The sequence below is a fragment of the Marmota flaviventris genome, chromosome 13, assembly GCF_047511675.1.
Source record: "Marmota flaviventris isolate mMarFla1 chromosome 13, mMarFla1.hap1, whole genome shotgun sequence".
Taxonomy (NCBI): Eukaryota; Metazoa; Chordata; class Mammalia; order Rodentia; family Sciuridae; genus Marmota; species Marmota flaviventris.
Genome location: NC_092510.1, coordinates 18,809,587 through 18,836,770, shown reverse-complemented (window position 1 = coordinate 18,836,770; position 27,184 = coordinate 18,809,587). Strand labels below are relative to the sequence as shown.

Sequence of the window (27,184 nt, the reverse complement as noted above, 5' to 3'; positions counted from 1 at the left end):
ATCTCTATTTAGTGCTAGTGTGTATCATGAATTTAGCGTGGTTCTAGTAGATTTATAAGATTTAAATCCAACAGCAATCAGTCACTTATAGGAAGACATTCCTGGAAAAGGTAGAGAGAAAGGGTTTGGCCAGAGAGTAAGGATTAAATGGGGTTGAATTAGGCCCATTTGGAGCAGTGCTAAATGTAGGTTGCCTGAGAGATCTTGAGGCCTACCTTGAAGAGGGAAGAAATAAATTAGTAGATAAATGAGTAAGTGCAAAAAATAAAGACTGGGAGTTGGAAAGCTCACAAATTGAGGGCCTATAATGGAAGGATAGGGGGTGAGGTCAGAGGGAAGAAAGTCAGGCTATATTACTCCAGTGGCAGAGGTGTTCCTGGACATGGCTGTAAGTGAACTGGAATAGAAGGACCCTAATATGAGTTAAAAGGAACTAAGAGGTAAATTATTGGCAGGTCTCTCCAGATGGATGTTGGTGACTGATTCCTTACCCCTGCAAGTCCCTTGCCCATGGAACCCTGCCACTTTTTGTTCTTCCCAGAGCCTCTGCAGAGTCTACTGTCTGAAACACTAAGCTTTAGATACTGCAAATCAATGGCATAACTCTGGAGTAAAAGAAGTATGGTAGAATGCAGGGGCTTTGGTACATATATCTTTTTCATTTCTATTTTTACATCCAGTATTCATAAATGTCTCTGGGAAAAAAAAAACAATTCAAGAGTACTCTGGGACAATGAAAACCATTATTTTGTATAATTAAAATGCACTAATTAAAAAAAAAGCCTCTGGGAAACTCAACCCATTTTTGAGTCCCAATCTGTGCAAGTGCAGTTGCCTTCCCAACAGACCCCTATTTTAACAATAAATGTGTGCTGAATCTTGGTTAAAAGGAGCATTTTGTGCAGGTCTGTGATAAACCCTCAAATATCTGTGACTCTGGTGCATGGTCCAGGACTCACCTCTGGACTGTGAGCTGCAGGTGATGGAGGGAGATCGACCATGTCTCTAAGAAGCCCATGAAAGTCAAAAATGACGTCTGCATCCTGGAAAGTGAACTGTACACACTAAGGGCAAGATCTTGCATGTTGACACCAAGGTTACCCCCTTAGCCCCACCCGAAAAGAGGTATGCCATGTTTGACAACAGCCACACAACCTCATGTACACTTCTGCCAGTATGACATCAGTAACCACTGTAGCACCTGATGAGCCTCAGGGAAGTGCTGGCAGGATCACACTGGGAAAGAGTAGTTGTTCACAATGTGGAGGTGATGAAGCATAATCCTTTCTTCCACCAGAAAGGTCATTTTTCCCCTCATTTTTTTTTGTTTTGTTTTGGTGTTACTTTCTCTCTTTTTAAAAATTTTTTAGTTGATGGTGCTGAGAATTAAATCCAGTGCTTCACACATGTGAGGCAAGCACTCTGCCACTGAACCACAACCCCAGCCTCCTCTTTCTTTAAAGCATCTTTATTCTCAGCTTTATCTTACCTGAGAGTAAGGTAACTGCCTGGTTAAAATTCCTATCAACAACAGCTGGCTAACCTTTTGCTTTGCAAAAATACCAAGTCCAGGCAGCAAGGAAAAGTAACCAGCAAGGGGAAACTCTTAAGTGATTTTCCAGTAAGGAACCATTTAAGGAACCACAATGGCAAGTTCACAGTATGGTTATTTATAAGATATGCCTTATAAAAACTTCTTAAGCAGCACCTACCCTGCTCCTAAACCCTACCCCAATCACCCAGAATCCACTGCAGCAGTACCCCCTAAACATTCTCAAGCAAGTTTCACCCTTCTGTATGAACTCCTGATAACTGACATGTTTGTAAAAAATGACTAAGCCACTCTATTAACCATTCTCAAAATTGTTCCTGTCCTTCTCTCTCTCCCTGTCCTCATTGTAATTGGACACAACACCTTTATTTTTATGTGGTGCTGAGGATCAAACCCAGCGCCTAGAGGTGAGCGCTTTACCGCTGTGCCAAAACACCTAGCCCCTTGACTCTCTCTTTAGATATAGAAGACCTATCTTCCTCACTGCAGGGGGAAGGTGTGGGATGCCATATATAATGCCATTAAGGTTAAGCTAAGGGGTAGGAAGCAGTGCCACCTCCTCAGGTTTCAGCAGGAAGAGGAAAGGTGTTTTTTGAAAACATGATATCCCTTCCTTAATGAGAGGTCCAGGAGATTTGGTCCCCTTTTTAGAAGTCCAGAGAGGCAATCAATAAAAGCTGAACTACTTTCTCCGCTTCCCTAAACACAAGGAGTAGGTTGCCAAAAACCCAAACCCCCAACACAAGAAAAGACACCATATTGTTAGAAAATTTATTGGGGAAAATCAGTATTCTCAAAAAGGGATAAATTATTTGGGGGGAAGAAAATTTTCTTTCTGAAAATTCTGGAGAAGCATTTTCTGTTTGAACAATAGGGACAACTCTCCCAACACAGTGCCTTTAGCAAAAGGAGCAGCAGCTGGAGCCACCTGACCAACTCTATATTTGCATGTAGTATTCAGATGGGGCAAGGGTTCCTTGTGCGGCATGGATGGGTGATGCTTCTGACATATTATCTTGTCCTGTACGGTACACTTTTCTGGGGCTGTCTGCCCCTGTCCATGACCCATTTATTAGTCCCTATACGATACCACTGACCAGCAAAGCCAATTTCTTGGCTGCAAGATTTGGCACTTGGCACCTTAGCACAGGGAGTATTGACATTGAAGTCATGTTTCTGGATGGGTTCTGCCTGAACCGGCAATCCAGTCTTGTGCTGAATTTTCCCAGGCCTCATGGGGGTGGAAAGAGGCTTTTGCGGGGTGTTGGCCTCTACTCCATGCTGACCTGCTAGTTTCTCCTCTAGGATCTTCCCACTGTCTGTCATGATTTTCTGAGCTTCAGTATTCCCAGTAAAGGCAGCTCTCTTCTTAGCTGGGTTTCTTCCTTGCACAGATGATGAAGAGCTGCCCTTTTTCAGAGAACCTTCTTGCCCTTTGCCTTTTATACCAAGATAAAGCCTTTGAAAAAAGCGTTTGAACTGGCTTTTAGAAGGCTGTCCCTTCAGTGATGGGGCTGAGGAGGACTTGCTCCCAAGTGCCTCCTTTAGTGGTCTGTCTTGAGGGTGGGGGAGCTTCCCTCTAGGTTGGCGTGTCACCAACCCTGCATCCCCTCCACCAAACTTGCCTGTTTGGGGTACCAGAGGGCACACCCTTTTTGATGCTAATGGTACATTCTTGTCCTGACACTTGCATAAGACATGTGTAGGGATCCCAGGTTCTTGCCCCTGCTCTATGTTGATCCCTCTGTTGTCACAGTGGGCTTGCAGCACCTGGGGAGCTGCCATGTCCTCACTAGACATGGGAAAATATTCTAAATTCTTAATCATTTTTCTCTGAATCTTTTCTATACTATTGCTGGGACTCACTCCCTTATTCCATGATTTGGGTCTGGCCCCAGCCTGCTTTGTAGGCAACTTTGGGCTGCATTTGTTGGCTATTACAGTCTGTTTCTGACTGTCTTTATCTTTGTCACTGTGTGGGAAGGGCAACGAAGCCCATCTGTCACCCTCAATTGCCTTGACATTCTTTGTAAGCTCAGGGTTGGTGTGAGAGGGTGAATGTGTTAGGGCCCTCTTATTTTCCTTGCTCACAGGTGAAGTGGCAGAAAGAGGATGATCTAGAGTAGGGCCTGAAATTATTGTTCCCACCTTGTTTACTTGAAAAGTACTAATGCTTTCTTTAAGGGGCTTGGAGACCCCAATTTTGGAATCCTTGCCAGAAGTAAGACTGGATGAGGAGGAAATGTTGGAGCGAACTGAGGACCAGGATGGGGTTCCTTTCATTTTGAAGATGTCTATGGATTCCTGGACCTTTTGGGGAAGCCCACACATCATCCTCTTATGAAACAGTTTAATATGGTCTTCCAAGTCATGAATTTTGGATGGCATGAGAGAGTGTATCTCATCCTGGAATCTATGAATCCTCACTCCACCATCACTAACCTGAGATGAAATGGGTGGCGACAAGGTAGGGACCGAGAATTGAAGCTGGTCCTGGGGTGGGACAGGAGATTGGCACTGAAGCTGGTCCTGGGGTGGGACAGGAGATTGGCACAGTGCTTGGGTCAAGGGTTGAGATTGGATCTCAGGCAAGGACAGAGTTGGGGGAGGGGGTAGAACTAGAGATTCAGGGGCTTCAAAGAAAGTGGGCATTGAATTGAAGCAGACATAGGTTGAACAGTCACCTGAGACAGGAACTGTAGATTTCAAGGACTCACTATGCAAAGATGGGAGACCCCAGAAGAATTGGGTACATTTTTTAGGTAAGTTATCCTCAAAGGTCTTAGGATCTGAAGACTGGTGGTCTACCTGCAATCCCTCTGATTTGCCTTCACTGCTCTGTGAAGGAAGGGAGACAGGTGAGTCCTGTTGCTCAGCAACTGACTCTAACCTTTTCCCTGAAGAATTCAATTGGTCGTCTGGCTTAAGTTCTTTTGGAAAAGATTTTTTTTTCCTTTTTCTTTTTGTTCTGCATCAGGAAATCACCCTTCTTTTTTATATGTCTCTCCGGAAGGGCCAAGACATCAGGGCATAGAAATGAGAGGTTTCCGGGCTCTACAAGGATGGCTGTAGTATCACTCTCAAAAGAGGCCTCAGGAGGATGGAGGTCGAGGAGGTTTTTGTCATCATCAGAGTGCTCCAATTTAGATGGAGACAAGTTTTCAGCATGAGACTGGTTTCCAGAGAACTCTGACACTGGAAGGCTTGCACTGTCAGTGCATGTGGTTGTTGGGACATTAGTAGACAACCCATCAGGGCTATCCACCAGAGATAAAGGGGCTTCTGGTTGGAGAACAGGTTTTGCTTCTTGACTGTCAGTTGGTGGGGGAAGGGTTGGAACAGGTGGGGGAGGAGTTGGAACAGATGGTTGAGGTGGGATATGATCCACTGGCAATTTTGAACTCAAGGGAGAAGGCTCTGGTGGCAGAGAGTCACCCAGTAATGAGGGTCCAGGTAGGTCCATTAAAGGGGTAATTTGGTCAGGTGAACGAATAGAGGAAGGAAATAGAGTTGGCTCAGTTAAAGGAGTTGAAACTGAAGCTCCCGGAGGGATTGCAGAGACAACATCGGACAGAAAAACTGATGACTCTCTCACAGACGTCACGGAAGACACACGGGACACAGAATTAAGAGCATCTTCCAAGGACGCCTTACAGATCAGTTGACTGACCTTAGCTGGTGTTCTATTACACCTCCCACAGAGCGGGCATTTACATAACAGTTGCCGAAAGCGGAGGAAATCATTATTCTGGCTCATGAGACTGTAAGAGAAAGAAAGCCAAAGCTGTAACCAGAACCACTACAAGGGAAGCAAGATCTGCAGTTCTATGGGTGGTGGGGAGCCCGCTACCTGCTCTACATTCCACACATCTATGACCTCACAATACCCTCCCCTCCCAAGTTCTTTATTCACGTACCCATGGCTATGGCTATCCCTCCTGTGATTAGGGCATGTTGTGAAGAATTCCTGGGGGACTGAATAAAGCATGCTAGGAAAGGAATCAGTAAAGGGAAATGACTAATCACCTTTTCAGAATAGAAGGCAGCTTCCTCCCCTCCTCTACTTCTCTCTGGCAAGTTCTCCGACCTGGAAAACCAGGACAGTTGGTTATATATAGTAAAGGTAAAAACACAGGTTATCATTCAGGAGTTTTTACAGGAAACAGGATATTAAAGTCAGAAAGCCCTAAAAATCTGCAGATAAGGTCATAAGTGTCAGGGATAATAGTAAGAAGGTTCACAGGTATATGTGGTTCCATTTAGAAAGTACTTTCACCTGTACCATCCTACATGCTGCTCAAAACCACCACCTGAAGCACAAGGATCAGTAGCTAACTCAGGATGAATCTAATCAGCCAAGAATTAAAGTAGTTTACACCATGTCACCAGACAGAAATTCTGACTCCAAGGCAATCAGGGGTCTTTGGACATCTCACAGGGCCACCTACTCGGCAGTAAATGTCCAAGGCCCAGGTCCATCACTACTTCATTCACACCCAAGGAAGGGTGGGCAGGGCAGGGACTCTGAGGAATCTCTCAGGTCTCACTGCCTTCTCCTGAGCCTCTCCTCTGAGACCCTGTTTCCTGAGAGAGACTGCACCTAGAAACTGACATCCTCCAAGATCATGGAGCTGTAGGGAGATAGGAAAGTTCACCCTTATAGAGCTCAGGTTGAACAGGCAGAACCTTACCTTTAGATACTCCATTTCTCCTTCTCTTTGTTCCCTGACGCTGAAAACAAAAAGAAAAGAATGAGGGGCTGGGGCTCATTTCTTTTACTCCTTTTGTTAACAAGCTTAGACATTCATTAGGCAAGAATTGGACAACTCTTCATTTTTAATTAGTAGAAATTGTATTCCTTCCTTTTATTAATCTTGAAGGGCAATGAAATATTTTCAATTTTTTACTTCTTTGATAATTTCAAAGGACATTTTTGTCTGTGAGATTCCACATTTGATGGTCTTAAACCCTCTGCGGAAGAAGGGCATAGAATCTGAGGCCAACAGTCACGTCTGGGCTCCCCCGGGGAACCCTGTGTCCTGGGGCAGAGCTCAGGCTACAGGCTCTACTCCGAGGTCAGCACTGCTGTCCTGATCAGCCCAATATGAAGGCTGGGTGAAGCACATCTGACATGGGAATGAGACTCAGAATCTAGTCAGAAGAGACCCGTCTCCTTCAGAGAAGCCACACTCTCTATCCAAACCAATCTGGAACCCTCCATCACACCCCAAAAGATAGTCTTTGAGCTTCAGATGGAAACCTTAGTCCTTCCTGAACCTCTGACTTCTTTCCCTAAAGAGTGCAGTTCTATCTTGTCCTCAGACTTCCCAAGTCACATCTTCTTTGAGCCAACCAAACATTTAGTAATGTGAGAATGGAAATAACAAATCACATTTGACATTTCACATTTGACAAAAATCAAGAAACTCCCTTGGGAGTTCACTCTGCTTCCTTACCTTCTTCTGGATGGCTTTATTTTTCTCGAGTGTTGGTGAAAATCGTTTCAATACCTGAAAGGACAGGTATAGAAAAAGCAACACCAACCCACTCAAAATGGTACTTTTGGGATCAATATCCCAAAGAATTGAACCAAGATCAACCATGGTTCAGTATGGCTATTCAGCAAAGAGAGAACACTCTTCATCATCTGAATTGCTCAGTTGCCTAAGGCAAATGAGTTCTGAGGGTGCCTGGGCTTCTCTATATCTCCAGGCTTGCATCACACACCATTGAAGAGTCACAAAGGGAAAGGATTCTGAAGGCGGGGAGAGAAGACTTGAGGAGGTTGTGCCCCTCCTCCACCTGCCCACCAGCCAGCAGATCCCTCTGCTCAGGTCTGTTGTTCCATTTCCCACTCGACTCTTTCCTCATATCATGCCTTCATTATCTCAGGGAGCATTCCTGTTTGTTTCATGTGTAACCAAGATGTTTTACATGAGTCCCTTTTTACTGTTTGGATCCCTTGACTTACACCCCACCAATTCCACTGCCTTGAAAATCTGACATACACTGCCTGGAATTTTTGCTTGTACCAAGACATTTACACTCTTGGGTCACCTACATCCTTAAATCTATCTTATCTACAGAAAGCTTTTGCTTTACTCTAACTCACATGTAAAACTTAACGTTCTTTAATACTTATGTAGTTTTATAAGTTTCAATAGCAAATTTTTGTTTCAATCAGCCTGTAGTGTCTTCAGTCACAGTGGCTCACTCTCATTAAAACTAATAGTTTGTTAGTCAACACTGTGAAACAAAAATAAACATAAAAAAACTAAATAAAATTGAAACTTCAAGTGATCTTGGAAATAAGTTTATAACGCTTGTTTTTTTCTGAAGTAGTGAAGATTAAACATAACAAAGACTATTGGATGTGCTCTATTTCCCGCCCCCTGACAAATTGATCCAGTGTTTTCAAATCTGATAATCAACCATCTTCTCATTTTTTTTCAATTCTTCATTCATTATTTTGATCTAACTTGCTTCTAGCTACCTGAAATTCAAATATTCCCTGCCTCCATATCAATTTCATAATGCTTATATGACTTTCTCAAACCAGGAAGAGGTTATGGTGTGCTAAGGAATTGAACCCTCAGTCCTTGGTGGCAGGGAGCCACCTAAAATGTCAGAACCTTAGGGCAGATTAGTCTTGAAAAGCATTACCCTTGTGGGACACATAATTTTGATATTTTCCTAAGAAAATAAGAGTGTCTTGCCATGAAAAAAGCTATTAAGATCTGTGCTACATAAGCACCCTACTACTAATGGAAAATCAACTGCCTATCATACATGATTCAAGCAAAACTTTTGATATTTAAATAGCCCCAATATTGCCCCAGCCTTCTTCTTACACCTGCTTTTTAAAACCCTTTATCATCATGACAGCTATCCTCCTAACTGTCCCCTAACTTGTCATGTCTTTTTTAAACCCTGAAACCTCTTATCTGATGCCCATAACCCAGCAGCATTATTGATCTCTTTGACAGGATAAGGCAGCCTCCAAGCCAAGCAGTCTCTATTCAGTTAGGCAGGGGCAGGTACCCTGCCTTGAAGATCCCCCATCCTTTTGATATGCAGCCTCAGTCAGGTTTCCATTTAACAAATATTTACTAGTGAAGACTAGGAGACATGGACAGCTATAAGTCACAGGCTCTGCCCTTATCCTTAAGGAGCTCATGTTGAGACTGTAGAGATAAGTCCTACACAGTTGGAAAGCTGTACAAAGGCAGAAGAAAGGTCCAGAACCCCTTAGCATTTGTTAATTCCCAAGAGATTTGTGGAGTAGATCAGAGACTGTGGGTGTTAACAGCTAGAACACATCATGCTCTGTACCAAGGCTTCCCTGCCTGTCTCCCCAGTTTTCTGAAACAAAATCACAATCCTTTGGGAAGATAAAGAAAATCTTTTCTCTCTCTCTCTCCCTCCCTCCCTCCCTCTCTAAAACTCCTTTGTGTATGTATGCCACAGATTCCTTTCACAGATTCACAGATCCATTCATCCATGTTGGACACCTAGGCTGGGTCAATAGTTTGACTATTGTGAATTGTGCTGCTATAGTATATTTCTTAGGATAAATGCCAAGGAGTGGTATAGCTGGATCATAAGGTGTTCCCATGCCTAGTCTTTAGAGGAACCTCCATACTGATTTTCATAAAGGTTGTACTAATTTACAACCCTAGCAGCAGGATAAAAGTATTTCTTTTAAAAAATAAATGTTGGCAAGGATGTGAGGGAAAAATATATAATCATCCATTGTTGGTGGAACCAACCTAGGTGTACTTCAACAAATGGGTAAAGAAAATGTGGTATATATACACAATGTAATTTTACTCAGCCATAAAGAAGAATTATGGCATTGTAGAGGTCTTTCACCTCCTTGGCTAGATTTATTCCTAAGGTCATTGGGTTTTGAGATTTTTTGGTTTATTTTTTGTTTGTTTGTTTGGGTTTTTTTTTTTTTTTTTTTTTTTTTTAGCTATTTTGGATAAGATTTCTCAGCAGATTCATTGTTGATATAGAAGAAAATTATTGACTTTTGTATGTTGATTTTTTTAACCTGTTACTTAGTTGAATTTATCAATTCTAGCAGTCTTCTGGTAAATATTTATGGATCTTATACGTATGGGTTCATGTCTGCAAACATATAAACATATCTGATAATTTGACTTCTTCCTCTCTTATTTTTATTCTTTTTTTTTCCTTCTCTTGCCTAATTGCTCTGACTATAATTCCTAGAACTACATTGGACTAGAGTGATAAAAGCAGTCACCCTTGTCCCAAATCTTAAAGGAAACACTTTCAATTTTCCTCCATTCACAAAGATGTTGGTTTCAGACTTATCATAAATAGCCTTTATGATGTCAACATAAGATCATTCTATCCTAGGCTAAAGAAAAATTAAAGGGACATGAATAGGAAAAGAAGAGTTCAAACTATCCCTATTTGCCAATGACATGACTCATGATTCTCTATTTAGGAAAAAAAAAAAAAAACTGTACCAAAAACTTTTAGAACTCATAAACAAATTCAACAAAGTAGCAGGATATAAAATCAACACCCATAAATCAATTGTGTTCCTATAGACCAATGATAAATTAGCTAAAAAATAAATTAGGAAAGCTATCCCATTCATAATAGCCTCAAAAAAAAAAAAAAAAGAAGAAGAAGAAGTACTTAGGAATCAATCTAACAGTAGAGGTGAAAGACCTATACAATAAAAACTACAGAACACTCCAGAAAGAAATTGAAGAAAACCTTAGAAAATGCAAAATCCCCCATGTTCATGGATAGGCAAATTAATATTATCAAAATGGCCATGCTCTCAAAAGCACTAAACAGATTTAATGTAATTCCCATTAAAATTCCAATGATGTTCTTCATAGAAATGGAAAAAGCAGTTATGAAATTTATTTGGAAAAACAAGAAGCCCAGAATAGCCAAAGCAATCCTTAGTGAGAAAAGTGATGCAGGAGGCATCACAACACCAGATTTTACATTATACTGCAGAGCCATAGTAACAAAAATGGCATGGTACTAGCACCAAAACAGACATGAAGACCAATGGTACAGAATAGAAGACACAGAGACAAACCCACATAAAAACAGTTATCTCATACTAGACAAAGGCACCATAAGCATACATTGGAGAAAAGATAGCCTCTCCAACAAATGGTGCTGGGAAAACTGAAAGTCCGTGCATATCAAAATGAAATTAAACCCCTATCTCTCACCCTGCACAAAACTTAACCTGAAGTGGATCAAGGACCTAGGCATTAGACCTGAGACCCTGAACCTACTAGAAGAAAAAGCAGGCCCAAATCTCCATCATTCAGGTTAGGAACCAACTTCCTCAACAAGATTCCTAAAGCACAAGAAGCAAAATCAAGTATCAATAAATAGGATGGTATCAAACTAAAAACTTTTTCACAGCAAAGGAAATAAGAATGTGAAGAGAGAGCCTATGGAATGAGAGAAAATCTTTGTCACCACAACATACACACACACACACACACACACACACACACACTAATCTCCAGGATATATAAAGAACTCAAAAACTTAACACCAAAACCACAAATAACCCATCAATAAATGGGCAAAGGACTTGAACAGACACTTCACAGAAGAAGAATTATGACCAGTCAACAAATATATGAAAAAATTTTCAACATCTCTAGCATTTAAAGAAATGCAAATTAAGACTACATTAAGATTTTTATCTCACTCCAGTCAGATGGCAATTATCAACAATCAAGTAACAATAAATGTTGGGGAGGATGTGGGGGGAAAGGTACTGCAAATTGTTGCAACCACTCTGGAAAGCAGTATGGAGATTCCTCAGAAAACTTGGAATGGAAACACCATTTGACCCACTCATCCCACCAAAAGGACTTAAAATCAGAATACTACAGTGACACAGCCACATCAATGTTTATAGAAGCTCATTTCACAATAGCTAAGCTATGGAACCAACCTAGGTACCCTTCAACAAATGAATGGATAAAGAAAATGTGGTAGGGGTGAGGATGTGGCTGAGTGGCAGAGTACTTGTCTTGCATGTGTGAAGCACTGGGTTCGATCCTTAGCACCACACAAAAACGAAATAAATAAATGAAGGCATGCTGTCCATATACAACTGTAAAAAAAAAAGAAAAATGTGGTATATATACACAATGGAATATTACTCGGTCATGAAGAAAACTAATGACATTTTCCAGCAAATGGATGGAACTGAAAACTATCATGCTAAGTGACATAAGCCAATTCCCAAAATACAAAAGCTGAATGTTCTCTCTGATATGTGGATGCCAGCACACAATAAGGGGTGCAGTGTTGGTAGGAAGAATAGAAGTTCATTGGATTAAACAAAGAGGAATGAAGGGAAGGGAGGGGGAATGGGAATAGGAAAGACCATAGAATGAATCAGACATAACTTGTCTATGTTTAAATACGAATACACAACCAATGTAACTCCACATTGTGTATAACCACAAGAATGGGAAGTCATACCCCATGTATGTATAATATGTCAAAGTACACTATATATAGATAGATGCACACACACACACACACACATATATATACGTATATATGACAATACAACAAGTACACAGACACCACATACACACACGCGCGCGCATGCATACACACACACACACACACACACACACACACACACATGGGAGGAAAAAAGATTCGTAATGAAAAATGAAAGAATTATCTTCACTGAGGTGGTCAAAACTGTTGATGGGCATGGACGGCCAATGCCTGTGCCGGACTGTCCTCGTTTCCATTTTTCTTGAGCTATGTGCCAAGAGAAAGAGAAAGAGCAAGGGTTGGATGTTTCTGACCCCTTTCTTTTTCTGTGTTGCTCACTAAGCTTCCAGTTGGAGGCCTTAAACCGAAACTGGTTGGAATAGCTCTCGACTTCCCTCCTCAGCAGTATAAGGCAGGATGGCATGGGGGGTACTGTCGATTGAAGTTCTGTCTGAACAGACCAGAAGGATGCACTGCCAGGGAAGGGCTGAAGCAAAGTTTTAAAAGGGAAGTTTTAAAAGGAAGTTTTAAAACATGTTTGAGGGGAGCCTCATATTGACCAATGAAATAAAAATCATCCATTCATATATTAAACATTTTGTGAATACACCAGAAATTAGCATTATCTGTTTTGTATGCCCAAGATCTAAGTAACAGATAATTCTAATTAGAAAGAATTATCCAAACAAAACATAAGAAAACCAAATGATACAAACTCAGTAAGAAAGCTGGGCAGAAATACATAGAATTTAAAATGGAAAAGGGCTTACTTATAGACAAATAATCATAAACCATTTTGAATTTCCTAAACATGGAAGTTTCACTTATATTTAAGACACATAAATTTTGCAAAATAAACTTTACCTGCAGTTACACAGTTCAGAACAATTTAAAATCTGCATTTCCAGGTTAGTTATTTCTCTTCAAGTGAGTACAAGAAAATTCTCCAAAATAAAAGGAAATTTATTTCTTTGCAAAGCAGTATGATTTTTGTGTGTTGAAAAACCCTGACACATTTCTTAAATACTCTTTAGACAGGAATAGTTTTAAAAGAGGGATCTCTAACCACCTTTAACATCAAGGAAATATAGATATATGGGTGGTAAACTGATATATAACAAATTAGTAAACAAATATGTGACTGATATCAGGATATGGAAATGGAGAATAGCTATAGCATGATATTGTTATTCAAGGATTAATATTAACTGGCACATGCCAGTAATCCCAGTCACTCAGGAGGCTGAGGGAAGAGGATCACAAATTTGAGGCCAGCCTGGACAAGACCCTGTCTCAAAATAAAAAGTGGTAAATTTCCTGGGGAGGGGGGACACAGGGAGGGAGGGAGGAAGGGGGAAGAAAAGGGGGAGGGGGAGGGAAAGGGGGAGGGGGAGACAGGGGAGGGGAGTGGGGGAGGGCGAGAGAGGGGGAGGGGGAGGAGGGAGGGGGAGAGAGGAGGAAGGAGAAGGGGAGGGAGGGAGGAGGGAGGAAAGAAGGGAAGAAAGGATTAATATTACACAACAGGGCTTCTCAACTGTCATTTTCCTTCTGTGATACTGCAACTGTTCTAGAAAAGTTCCTTAAAGGGTAGGGCAGGGCTAATGTGCAACAATGTATGCCAAGACAAGACCTTCCTGAGTAATGGTGCTAAAAAAAGAAATCAAAGGCTCCTGATACATTATATCTATTTCAACATCTATGATTGGCTCTCTGCAGTAAAGGAGGATACATAAGAGATCTTTTCTTGGTTGATATAGTTCCAAAAAAGACAACACAGAACGTTGTCAAGCCATTTTACAAAGTCACCAACAAAGTATTTGAAATTGTCCAAACATAATCTAGTAAAAACTATCCCAAAGGGTTCAGACCAAATTAAAGGAGAATTAAGTTTCAGATGGTATCTAAGTAGGCTCAAAGGCACTTGAGGAAACAGGAGACAGATCACTAAGGAAATATGGTCAGAGAAATATAACCTGACTGGTTTAAGATGCAAGAAGGGGATGATAAGGCAAGGAATGTGGGTAGCTTCTAAAAACTAAAAAAAGGAGGCTGGTTGTGGTGAGTTAGGCCTCTAATCCCAGTGGGTTGGGAGGCTGAGGCAGGAGAATTACACTTTCAAAGCCAGTCTCAGCAACTTAGCAAGACCCTGTCTCAAAATAAAAAGGGTTAGGGATGTGGTTCAGTGGATTAGCACCCCTGGTTTCAATCCCTGGTACCAAAAACATTAAAAATTTAAAAATACAAAACAAAAACTGGAAAAGAAAAAGAAATGAATACCTGCCAAAGTCTCCAATGAACATAGTCTTGTCACACCTTAATTTTATTTCAGTGAGAGAACTATGTTAGATTTGTGAGCCCAGAACTGTAAAATAATAAATTTATATATTTTACAGCACCAAGATTGTGTGAAATGACAGGAAAATAATATATACGGCAATTTCTCACACATAAAACCAAAAGTAGAATTAACTTTGAAACACTGAAAATTACTTCCAGTTTTGATAAGTTATTCTCCCTCAAATCATGTGCTTTTCATGTGCCACACAAATGTACAGCTACAACTATTTACAGAGCTTTGAATACATATATTTATAACTTTACAAAACCACAAAAACAGCCTACTTATCAGCATTTTTATTTAATTGATCAAGCTTTTTAAAATTTACTATGCTGAAACAAGTCTAAAAGGGAGATTATATTATGTTGGTGCTAGACTGTTTCAAGTAAGAAATATGCAAGTAAAAAAGACTGCAAGTAAATCTAAAATTATAGGTTCTAGAATTTAAAAAATGATTTTATAGTTACTAATATTCATTTTTCAAGTAAAGATTGTTGAAGGAAATCCTGTCAAAGATTTAAAGTTATGGGTCAACGTGCATTTTTTTAAAAAATTTACATAGTGAAATTAAATTCAGAGATATTAAGTGTACAATTCTGTGAATTTTGACAAATACATATACATGGGTGTAACCAATAATCAGGATACAAAACAATTCTATCACCTCATGAAACTCCTTCCTGTTCTTTCCAGTCAGGCCCTATCATTCCTAAATAACTTTAATTTTAAATACTCAAAACCTTGTTATTTACAAAAATGATATATGTAACCACCTCTATCTAATATAAATTTCCAACTAAGTCTTTTAATATATTCAAGTTTCACAACTTGACTGTCACCAAAACTATATATTATTTTAAAACTTTCCTGATTTTCACATTACACACAATACAGTAGAAAACAAATCTCACTCCATGTTTGTTTTGTGATAATTAAAAATGTTATTCAAACAGATTCCACACAAAAGCCAAGTCAATTTTCATATCAAAGTTGAAAGAGAAATGAATTCAGTACATTCCTTTTACACAAACAAATAATTATTGAATTAAACTGTCACAACTTATGGAATCATTAAAATAATAAAAAAAAAAACTAGGAAGATATTTTTTCTCCAGTTGAACAAGAAAAATCTCGAAAATTACCTCTATTCTTATTTCATTTTCGAAATACCTATTAGCCAAACAAACCTATTTTGCAGTATGTTAAGCTTAATACATGTCACATGAAACCATATCATTGACTACAGTGATTTTAAAAAAAAAAAAAAACAGGATTTTACAAAAACACTCAGAAATTACAACAAAAATATTAAAACAGGTTGAGTGTACAAATATTACAACGGATTGCGAACTAAAAGCCTAGATACACACATTGAGGGGGAAAAATACCGACATTTGAAATTTTCAGTGAAAAAGTAAATGCCCCAAGGCACTAGAAATAAATCTCACGGATTACGTATTCCTAAAACAACCTTGGGAAATCAGTCATTGTACTGTCTCTACTCAGCCCCTTGCTTTTCCCTAGTGAGAATGCAGTTACCACAACAGAGCACATTCCGTCTCAAATTATGCACATAAATCTATACTACTCAAAGAAAAAGTATCCGGTGTAAGGGGGAGTAAAATAAATAAATACTCTAAGGTTTTGTAGAACCTTTAACAATTTACAATATTTCTCATTTAAAGTCACATAAAACGCAGAAAACATCTTGACTCTAAATCACTATCGGCTCCCAACCAAAAAAAAAAAAAAAAATTCAAAAGGAAGGAAAGATTAATTCCTACTACCCTCCATAGCAAAATATCCTCATCTTCTTCGTTTCCTGTTGGAAAGCCAAGCATCTAAGTAAGGGACAAATCAGAACACCGCCACTGCCATGGGCTTTACCTCTAACAGGCACACACGCGCGCGCGAATCCCAGGACTGGAAAACCAGAGATATCTTTCCCCTTTTCCCGCCCCTTCTGCAACCTTACCGAATAAGTTTCTAGCCCGGCACCATAGGATTTCTGCATCCAGAGGGCACCAACGCTCGCCGCCTCCCGCCTCCCACCGCAAGTGGCCCGCCCCCACCCCCACCTGCCCCCAGCGCGCCAGGTCCAGCTCGCAGCCCCGCCTTTCCTCGAGGTCCGCGCGGCCGTCCCGGCGCCGCAGGGGGAAGCTATGGACCACCTATCCCTGATAGGAAGCAGGACGGGCTCCGGACGCCAGGGAGTCCCGCTCTGATATCGCCTCTGCAGGGAAAACCACTCGCTGGAGGTGGAGATTGGGCTGGGGATGTGGGTAAACTCGACGAGGGCTGGAAAGAGGGGCGTGACCGCCAGTTGGCCAGGCTGAGCAAGGTGCCGGAGGTACCAACAAGGAGAAGCTGCGAGGGGCCCGTGCGCACGCCGGGGAATGGGGGCACTAGCTCTCTTACCGCCAGGTCCGGATTGCGGCTGTCCCTGTGGGACACGGCTCGAATGACCCCGGCTCTCCAGCTCCGCCGGCAGCGTCCGCTCTCCCCGCGCTCCGGACGCACCTCCTCGCCGATCGCCACACACAAGAACCGCTTCCCCACCAGCTCTGGCCGCGACTCCACCGCCATAGCCGGAGCTGCCGGAGCGGCTGCTGCCTCTTCCACAGAGAGGGAAGCAGCGAAACTCGCTCCTACCGGCCGCCCATGCTGAGGAAAGCGGACCGAGAGACGGCGACGGTCCTGCGAACGAGAAAGCTAGGACTCAGGGATGACCCAGAAGTTCTGCCCAGAAGGACACGGCGACCTTGGTCCCTCTCAGTTCCCAACACTCCTCTGGATTCCCAGGCTCGCGACCTCGGGCAACAGCTCCACAAAAAAACTGACAAATCTCCACACCACCGTCGGAGGCCCGGAGGCAGCCCCAGCCGCCGCTGCCCCAGCCGCCGCTGCCACAGCGCCGCGGCCAGTACTACTCCGCCTCCCCTCCACTGGCGAGGCGGAGAGTGCGCCGCGCGTCTCCTTCCGCCTGTGCAGGCGGGGGGTAGGAAGCCGCGGAAAGGGTCGGCGGAACCACCGCAGACAGAAAGTAGTGCCCGCAGCTGCGGTGGCTGCTCTCAGACACGCGAAGCAAGAAGGGCGCGGGAGCAGAGAGTACTCTCCCTCAGCAACACTGTTAAGAGCGATTGTGGTCCACCTTTCTATTCCTTATCCCCTCAGAGGTGAGTCTGAGGAGAAAGTGAAATGTGCTGGTTCCACTCTGGATCATAAAATAAACTCAAGGGTGTATGCCTCATCTCCAGAGCGATGTTTTTCAGAACACTGGCGCCTGTCCTTGGGGTTAGCCTAAATTGACAGTCCTGCAGTCTCAGCAGCAAAGCACCATTTCCTACTGTAAAAAACTAAGCCCAAAGAACTCAGACACTGCAGAAAAAGGGTCTACGACTTTAAATTAAAATGAAGAAAAGCCTGTCATCCTTTCATTCTTCCCCAATTAGGGTGATACTAATTACATGTTGAAGCTGTTCAGACCAGACACCTCGCCACTGCTTTGTTACCAGAACGCCAAACTCTCCACTGCGGGCTCTGGTCAAACACTCTGCGCCAATCTGAGTACTTTTAGTACCAGTACATAGTTTAAACACAGTGGTCAGGTGATAAAAACAAGGAGAGGCTCTAGATTCAGTTACTAGAAAATATCATGGAAAGAAAAGGACTTTAGCCAATTACAGTTCAAGAAAATAAATTATGTTTATTTCCCGTCCAATCACAACAGGACTTTATAACACACATGTACACACACACACACCCCTACAACTTGAACTACTTGAGTTCTCACAGATCAAACCTCCCTCATAGATGGCCAGTGAGGAGTTAAGATTTCAGGAATACTTCAGTGTTTCAAGGTATGTTTTAAAATTCTAGTTGTGGTTCCCCAGGGGCATTAGTGATTAAAATCAACTTCAAAAAAAAAAAAAAGTCAATAAAAATGTAATTCTAAAATTCAGTTTATTAAATAGATTTTCTGAAACCTCTATTCCAAAAATTTTTTCAAGTTACTTTTAAAAGGAGTTAATAATCTGAAATGTTTTAAACAAACAGAATAAGGCTTTTATTAGCTTTCTCTGGAACACCCAAGCTGAACTGTTTGAAGCAGAAAAACATGGCCACCGCTAATAGGTTAAAAACCAAAAGAACAGGGAGGATAGATTTTAAACATCACTGTCTAATTTTGCTAATCTCAAATTCAAACGCAGAACTGCAATACATAAACAAAGGAAACAGTCCAAAAATGCAAACTGACAAGTTAAGAGAAATATTTATGTTTACCTGGGCAATTTTACTTCGAAGTCCACTTTCAGTATACACTGCAATGCTGAGGAAATTATCTTAACAATTATAGACTAAGATCTCTAAAATTTTAACTTAGATTAATTTCAGCTCAAATTAATGAGACAGTTAAATAACCCAGTGAAAATAACCCAGCATATGGAAAAATAAAATAAGGAGACCCACATGCAGATACCAAATAATCAATTATTTGCTTTGTAACCCTGGGCTTGTTGCAGTTATTAGAAAGAAAATTGCCTGATTCCTAATTCCCAGTGATATCCTAGAAGTAAATGGGAAAAAGAAAAAATTAAAGTCATTTGAAAAAAGACAAATTTAATGCTGTTATTATGACAGGCCCATTCACTAAATTATATTTTTACAATACAGGTTGTTGGGGTACTTTACATAAAACTTCTTTAATTTTACAAGCAAACTCCTCTAAATGGGCCCCTAGAAACCCCCAATATATGTGGAATTCCTTCCTTTTTAAGTCCTATAAGAAGCATGTAAACCCTACAAATCGATCAAAATATTTCTTGGGCAGAGTTTTTCAGAAGCCATATATTCCTATAATATTTTTAATCAAACATCTTACATACTGGGGTTGGGGGTACATAGCTCAGCAGCAGAATGCTTGCCCACCATGCACAAGTCTGGGTTCAATGCTAAGTACTGCAAAATAATAATGGCAAAAATTAAAAATCTTATATTCTTAAAAATTTATTCCAAATTCTGTTCTGTGAAACCCCTGACTACAGCCAATTCTTAGGATTTATACTACTTTGTAGATATTTTGCTTTTGGAGAAAGTCTAAATACATAGGTTTCAAAGGTAGAGTAGAAGATCTTAAAGGTTTTTTGTTTGCTAGCATTTTTTTGGCTGTTTTGTTTCAGGGGCTATTTACATTACTTTATTTTTGCCAGCAAACCATAACTTTGTATTTGGAATTAAAAGAAATTTTAAAATCAAATTTGAAACCTTTGGATAAGTGTTTCTTTAATTAATGGGTTTTCTTATATTTTTTACTTTAATGATACTCAGAAAATGCCAATATTAATGTAAAGAGTAAAAGAAGAGTGACAGTATTTATTTAGTATAAGTTTACTTATAGGAGCTAAAAAAGTTAGAAATAGTCTTTCCATCCTCACCTGGAAATGTCCATTAAATATGTCTATACATATACATGCATTCAAGTAAAGCAAACCTCATACATCAAATATCTTAATCCATATAAAAGATACATTGGGAAATTACTCCTTATCTTTAAATCTATAAAAATGTATTCATAAAAACTATTTGATTTTTAAAAAACCAACTTCTAAAATAAGTAAATTTATTTCAATGATATTTCAATGATAAGAGCCATGATTATCTACTTAATTATCAATGACTGTTCATGAAATTCAGTTTCATTAAACAAACAGCCTACTAGTTATAAGGTTTCTACTTTCTGGGTTGGCATAGTCATGGAATGGGTCAAGTCTCTTATCAAGTTTCACATATTCTAGTATTTTTTGCCACTAAACGAGTGTACTTTAAACTTGAGAGAAAACCATAGATAAAAAGTTAAAACGCATGTTTCTTGTAATTGTACTAGCCACCATTTGTGGAACACTTACTAAATGTCAGAAACCATGCAAAGTACTTTATCCACATGTTATCTCATTTTACTTTAAGGATGAGGAAAATTAGCTTTAGAGAAGTTTTAGTAACTTGCCTAAGAGTACACACATTAAGGAACTGGTTTTCAATACTAAGCCTTGTGATAGTAAATGTTCCCACTGCCCTTAACTATCTAAAAAAAGATGCTTAAAAGAACACGAAGGTCAGTCACCAAGTTGCTTCCTCCTTATAAGCACAGATTATTCATAATTGATTTGCTCAGTATTTATTTAGCACTCACTTACTATGTGTCTCACATCTGCAAGGTTCTGGAGATAGGGCCTTAATCCTTGAGAAGCTCACAGTCTATCTGGAAAGACAGATATTAGAAATGCTTTGGTTTGCTTACTTAAGGAAGTGTCAATGACAGAATGGCATACAAGACAAATTTGATGCATTTCACAAATACTTTTCAAATGTCTTATACTTGGAGGCTTTTATTAGCTATCAAATGTAAAAACTAGATTGAGTTTATAAAGTATGAGACTATATAGCAAGGTTCATCTAGGAACTATGAAAGTCAATATTAATATAAAGAAAATCAAAAGTTTACCCAAACTATACAAATGGAATATCAAGAATAAAGGAGAACATAAATGTTACCATGCTTATTATTAAACATTAAATAATTTGCACATAGGTATTTCGATAAGCATTTATATAAAATGAATTGCTCAATCACATTTATTATAATGATAAGGTAATTCAAATGTGACTTCTTCAAGGAAATCATTCCTAAATCCCAGACTAAGTCAAAATGCCCAACTACAAATTTTTAAAACAGACCCTAATTGTCTTAGTACTTACTACAACTGTATTTACATCTATTGTATAACTGTTGTTTTATATTTGATAGAATATAAGCTCCATAAGGACAAGGACAGTGCAACTTTATCATGTTTATAACTACACTCCTAGCATCTACGAAACTAAGAGAAAATAATAAATGTTATTGAAAAAAATTAATGAATGAATATAGCAAAATATAGATAATGTCTTAGGAAAGCATCCTTATGCTCACTCCTAAATCTGTAGATTCCCTGCTATAGAAGCACACCTCCTTGGCATATCTGGTTCTTAAGAACAAACTGTTCCCTTTCATTGTCATATTCCAGTCTTGATTGATGCTCATGATCAGTTTAAAAATTTTGTTGTCGATTATTTAAGTCAATCAACATGTATTGTTTTTAGAGTCTGTTGAAGAGCAGGCACTATTTTAGATACTAAGAATATAACAATTGACAACAAAAACAAAAATTTGCTCTTTAAGGATTTTTTTTTCTGTCTCCGCAGTGGGGGCTACTGGGGATTGAACCCCTCAGGGGTTCTATTCCCCATCCCCCCCTTTTTTGTCACTCTTATTTATTTTTATGTGGTACTGAGGATCAACCTCAGGGCCTCACTTGTGCTAGGCTAGTGCTCTACTGCTGAGCCACAACCCCAGCCCTCCCCCCCCCCCCCCCCCCCCCCGCCATCCCTTTTTAATCTTTGAGACAGGATCTTGCTAAGTTTCCCAGCTGGTATTGAATTTGCAATTTTCCTGCCTCAGCCTCCTGAATCACTGGGTTATACAGACATGCCACATCATGCCTGGCTCCTGATTATTTCTTAAATGCTGTGATTTGAAGGAAAATAAAGAAGTTTTGATACTTTTTAAGCAAGCACTTTAGACTCTTAAAATAATTGGTTTCATGGAACCATTTGTTAGAAAACAGCAGAATGTTTTCATTTTTATGATAACATTGATGATCAGATCTAAGATTAAGAGGAATGGGGTAGAAGTTAGTTTCATAAAAGTGTGGATTACATATCTTAGATTAAATGTATCTTAATTACACATGTAAAGAGATATACACATGGTTATATAAAATTGGGCAAAGGCTGCTGTGCTTAAATTTGAGTGATTCCTACTATGTATAAAATAGGGAGTGGTACAAATGTACTTGAGAGCTAGATTATAGCCCTTACATCCTTTTTAGAGGCAGGATAATATGCTACTGAAAAGTGTAAGCTTTGGATTCTAGCTATCTGGTGTGTTTGAAACAGACTGTCATTCGTTAGTTTCACGAGGATGGACAATGTTTCACTGTAGTATGAGGAAGCTAATGTCATCCACATTAGGTTGGCAGGACTGGATGAAGATAAGGATAAGTATTGTTGCGGATTTTCACCACAGACAAAATAATAGTAGCAGTTCTATTAGGACATTAGACACAGGATAGTTGGTGCCGGTCCTTGAAAGTGCAGCAAAGTACTCACCAGGTCTACCTTTCACAGTTGGTCTCTGAGCAGAACTTGATTTTAGTGTATTTTTGTAAATATAGTTATTTTATCCATTTTTGTTCAGTGAAGATAGTGAAAGTTTTTTCTAGATTCCAAATTTCAAATAAATATTATTTTCCTGAGGGTCCCCTACTATTACTAATCATTTTAGTAATAATAGATGTTGTATCTCATATGTACTTTATATAGAAAATACAAATGTCAGTGTGTGATAGTTTTGTGAAATTCCTTTAGAAAACATTTTGTTAGCTTGAGGAACTGTGTCTGCTTTAATTAGAAAAGGCATAATAGCTTGCTAGGTTCATTTCCCCCCTCACTCTCAATTCATTGCTCTAACATTATGTTGGAAGAGTGAGCATTGTCGTCATCATTATGTTCAAACGTGACCCTTTTTATTTTTAATTTTAGTGGTTTGTGATAAAGTACTAATTATTGATGACATGAAAGTAAAAATTTTTTATGTAGTGGCTGATGAAATTCTATCATTAGGTTATTCATCTAAATCATCTGATTCAGAAATATGAACTCAAGCTTTTAGAGTATGTCTGGTACATATTTGCTAGAAAGCATGGCCTTGCTGAAAAGCTGTGTTTTTATTACACCATATAATAAACTTATCTTACACGTCTACTGAGGAGCTGGACTTTGGATAATTTGCTCCAGTAATAAAGCAAGAGTGATGCTATTAACGAGTGCTCACTGCACCTTCCCAGACTCACCCACTTCACAACTCTCCAGTTATTTCCTATTACTTTTCACTTGAAGATCAATTTCTTCATGAACATAATTTTCAGATGTTTATGAAGTGTTTCTTGTGCAAAGCTTATGCCATCACCTAATAATAGGAGAAAGTGCAATTCTTTTTCTGAGGCTATGATAAATTTTAGGAAAATGCCACTATTGTTACTCAAATAAGAGAAAATGTTTTATTGAGCTATGAAGGTAAGGTAGTTGAAGTTTGTTTTTTAAAAGTTCTGTCTTTCCTCAGAAGAATTCAGTAGTTTTTACTGATTTGTGGGTGTTAAAAGTAAAAGGGACCTTAGCAATAATGGTGAAAACACCTTTCTTTGGAAACTCTTGTGCTAAAGACTTGTTGAAGGATAATTTTTTTTTTCCGATTTGTATCAAATTGCTCCACTACCCTACTGTTTATTTCCCATTTCCTTTTAAATTAAATTTGTCATCCCAAACGGTCAGAATTTCTATGTCTCTTAGATTTTCTTTTATGTCATCTTCTAGAGATGTTTTTCAACCTGCAGAATAATTTCTCCACTTTTGCTGCTGCCTGTCTGTGCTATTCAGTATCATAGCCAGTAACCGTGTGTGGCTACTTAAGTTTAAATGAATTAAAATTAAATAGAATTACTTAATTCTGTTTTTTAGTATCTGGAGCTGTATTTCAAGTGCTTAATAGATATACTGTGTTGGATGACACACAGACCATTTCTATGATCACTGGGAGTTCAGTTGGGATAGCACTGATCTATATTGCAGGATTTTGGGGTAGGGAACCTTTTATGTTGATGTGAAGAGTATGCAGTACAAGCTCTTCAAGAATTTTAGAATGTATGAATGGACATATATCTATACCATTCTTTTAATTATTTGCCATTTTTTGTTCATAATTTTTCCTTTTCTTTTTGAAACTTAAAATCAAAGAGGAAGCAGTAGTATGGTATTTCCCACGTATATATTGCATACAATGTGTATCATATGCCACTTAAAATACTATAAATGAGGGGCTGGGGATGTGGCTTAAGCGGTAGCGCGCTCACCTGGCATGCGTGCGGCCCGGGTTCGATCCTCAGCACCACATACAAAGATATTGTATCCGCCGAAAACTAGAAAATAAATTAGAGACAATTTTTTAACTCTAAAAAAAAAAAATACTATAAATGGAAATCTTGATGGTTAAGTTTACAGAGACACTTTTTGGTTTTGTATTTCTTGAGAAGCTAGTCATATTCCTTATGAAGCTAGATGGTGTGTATTTTAAATACTGTGTGTATATGTGCTTTCTTATTTACTTATTTATTTTTAAAAGTTTCAGTGGTGACTCCTTAATGATTGTTCCTTGGCATGAACATAAACACCGAGCTAAAGACTGGTGCAAAGAATTGGAGTGCAGGTTAGTATGAGCCCACACCAGGCATCTGCATTTCTTTGTGGGATGGGTGAATAGATGGCCCTGTGAAAAAGTGATGTATGATCACTTCTTGATGGTGCTCCCTGATCTGGAGCATTTGAGTAAAGTTAAAGGGAAAAACAAAACAAAACAACAAACTGTTGATTTGGTTATGTTGAAACTTTTCAATGAGAAGATATTAAATGTTACAAAGGGATTGTGAAATGCTTTTATTACAACTCTTCATTTTAGCTGTTCTTTTAATTTTTCAGGTAAATATTTTTTCTCAATTAAAGTGTATGTACATATATATACACACACATATACATACATGTACCTTTGTTTTTCATTTAGTTTCAATTTTCATTTTTATAAGATTGATCTTGGGGGGGGGAACCTCAGGATGTGGAGAAATAAGTATTGCAGAAGGGGATGGGAGATATGATATGGGAGTGAAAGTCCATATGAGAAACATTTGAATTCCTTTATTCCCCACTCCCCAAAACTGGGCAAATAGTTCTTCATTGTCTCTCCTTCCACATTTTCCGTACATGAGACCAGAGGACCTCTAGTTAGCTGGAAAGCCTCCAGATTCCTGGATACTAGGTACAGTATAGGTGGGAATGAAGATATGGGTTTCAAAATCCAGGAATTTATGTATCTCCTGAATGCTAGAACTCTAAGTTTCCTTCCTACTCCCTCCTCTCAGATGCAGGAATAATCCCCAAGAAGTTTGGAGAATTCCTTTCTAGAGAAGTGGAGTAGCCTCTGGAATAGGGCTCTAAATACTAAGGCATTGTCCCCAAAGGTTAGGGCACTATAAGGATATAGCAAATAAGCAGTTCTTGCCACACTCACAGAGCTTCCTGGACATCTAAGGATAGAGTCAGGCAGGTACAACAAATTAACTGGTGAGGAAAACACACAGAAAGTAGAACTGAAAGAAATGCACCATGTTGACAGAAGGAAACTTCAAAAATTATAATATTCCCTGGGAGATAAGATTATATTTATTAGATAAATAGTTGTATAAAATGGGAACAAAGGCTTAAAGAGAACTTGGGACATTAAACATATGGTTGTTGGTATACAAAATTTAAACAATTGGAAAATGAAATCCAGGAGATTTTGTAGATATATTCTAGCTCTGTATTTTCATTCTAATAAGAGAAGGATGCATTAAAAACAAACCTCTGTTAAAGTTACAGGCTTTTAAAAACACATAGATAATAAAGTAGATAAAATTATAAGAAATAATTCAGAGACGGAACTGTGACCACCCACAGAACAGGCCCAGTGGCCTGCTGAGGGGCAGAGCCGCCCCCTACCCCACGCCACCCCCGCGCCTGCCAGGTAGGCGGAACTGTGACCACCTTCAGAAAAGGCCCAGTGGCCCGCGAAGGGGCAGAGCTGCCAACCACTCCTGCAAGGTAGGCGGGCCTGCGACCCACCGGCAGAACAGGAGCAGCTGCCTGCTGAGAGGCAGAGCTGCCCCCTCCCCCCGCGCCGGCAAGGTAGACGGAACTGTGACCACCCACAGAATAGGCCCAGCGGCCTGCTGAGGGGCAGAGCCGCCCCCTACCCCACCCCACCCCCGCGCCTGCCAGGTAGGCAGAACTGTGACCACCCACAGAACAGGCCCAGTGGCCCGCGGAGGGGCAGAGCTGCCAACCACTACTGCAAGGTAGGCGGACCTGCGACCCACCGGCAGAACAGCCCCAGAGGCCTGCAGAGGGGCAGTGCCGCTGCCTGCGCCTGCAAAGTAGGCAGAACTGCGACCACTGACAGAACAAGCCTAGCGGCCCGCAGAGGGACAGAGCCGCCGCCCGCGCCTCCAAGGTAGGCGGACCTGCTACTGACCAGCAGAACAGGCCCAGCGGCCTGCCGGCGTGGTAGGCACATTGCCCCAATTGGAGGAGGGGCAGAGCCGCCGCCCGCGCCTGCGAGGGAGACTTTGCAACTATACAAGACCAATATAAATATATAGGGGGAAAATTCAAGAGCACAAAGTTTCACCAAGCAAAAAGAAACTCGAACGGTATGAAGAGACAAGGAAAGAAAGGACCACAAGCAATGCAGGTCAACTCAACGTTAGAAGAGGTAATAGCTGCAGCAGATGGAATGTCAGATAAAGAATTCAGGATATACATGCTTCAGATGAAAAAATTAAAGGCATTATGATGTTGAAAACTTGGCAAGCTGAGTATGGTAGCACATGCCTATTATGTTAAAAACAGACTAGAGGAGGATAAAGGTGGAAACTGTTGATTTCAGCAATCCAGACAAGTCATGGTGATGACTAAGAAAGACCATGTTGCAAGCAGAAGGAGTGTCGAGAAGTCACTGAACTCTGGATATATATTTAAAGGAAGAACCATATTACATGCTAACAAAATGCTTG

At 40.0% G+C, this 27,184-nt stretch overlaps 2 protein-coding genes across 3 annotated transcripts in view; both read right to left on the bottom strand.

Moving 5' to 3' along the window:
* Positions 1 to 2,309: 2,309 nt before the first annotated feature.
* Positions 2,310 to 20,685, bottom strand: LOC114082602 (spermatogenesis-associated protein 31D3-like). Of its 2 annotated transcripts, XM_071600490.1 has the most exons (5): positions 20,621 to 20,685; positions 16,845 to 17,123; positions 6,244 to 6,283; positions 5,579 to 5,639; positions 2,310 to 5,313 (listed from the first exon to the last, which is right to left on the bottom strand). In XM_071600490.1, the coding sequence occupies exons 2-5, from the start codon at positions 17,010 to 17,012 to the stop codon at positions 4,476 to 4,478; spliced, it is 1,107 nt and encodes a 368-aa protein (XP_071456591.1). In that variant the 5' UTR covers positions 17,013 to 17,123; positions 20,621 to 20,685; the 3' UTR covers positions 2,310 to 4,475. The 2 variants fall into 2 exon arrangements, with proteins under 2 accessions (XP_071456591.1, XP_071456592.1); XM_071600491.1 differs by lacking the exons at positions 16,845 to 17,123; positions 20,621 to 20,685 and adding an exon at positions 7,009 to 8,973.
* Positions 20,686 to 24,480: 3,795 nt separating this feature from the next.
* The window catches only part of LOC139701552 (intermembrane lipid transfer protein VPS13A-like), a 99,412-nt gene continuing 96,708 nt past the window's right edge, over positions 24,481 to 27,184 (bottom strand). The window contains exon 11 of the mRNA XM_071600495.1: positions 24,481 to 24,499. The gene's annotated coding sequence lies outside the window, so the exon portion shown is untranslated. The remainder of the gene's footprint in view (positions 24,500 to 27,184) is intronic.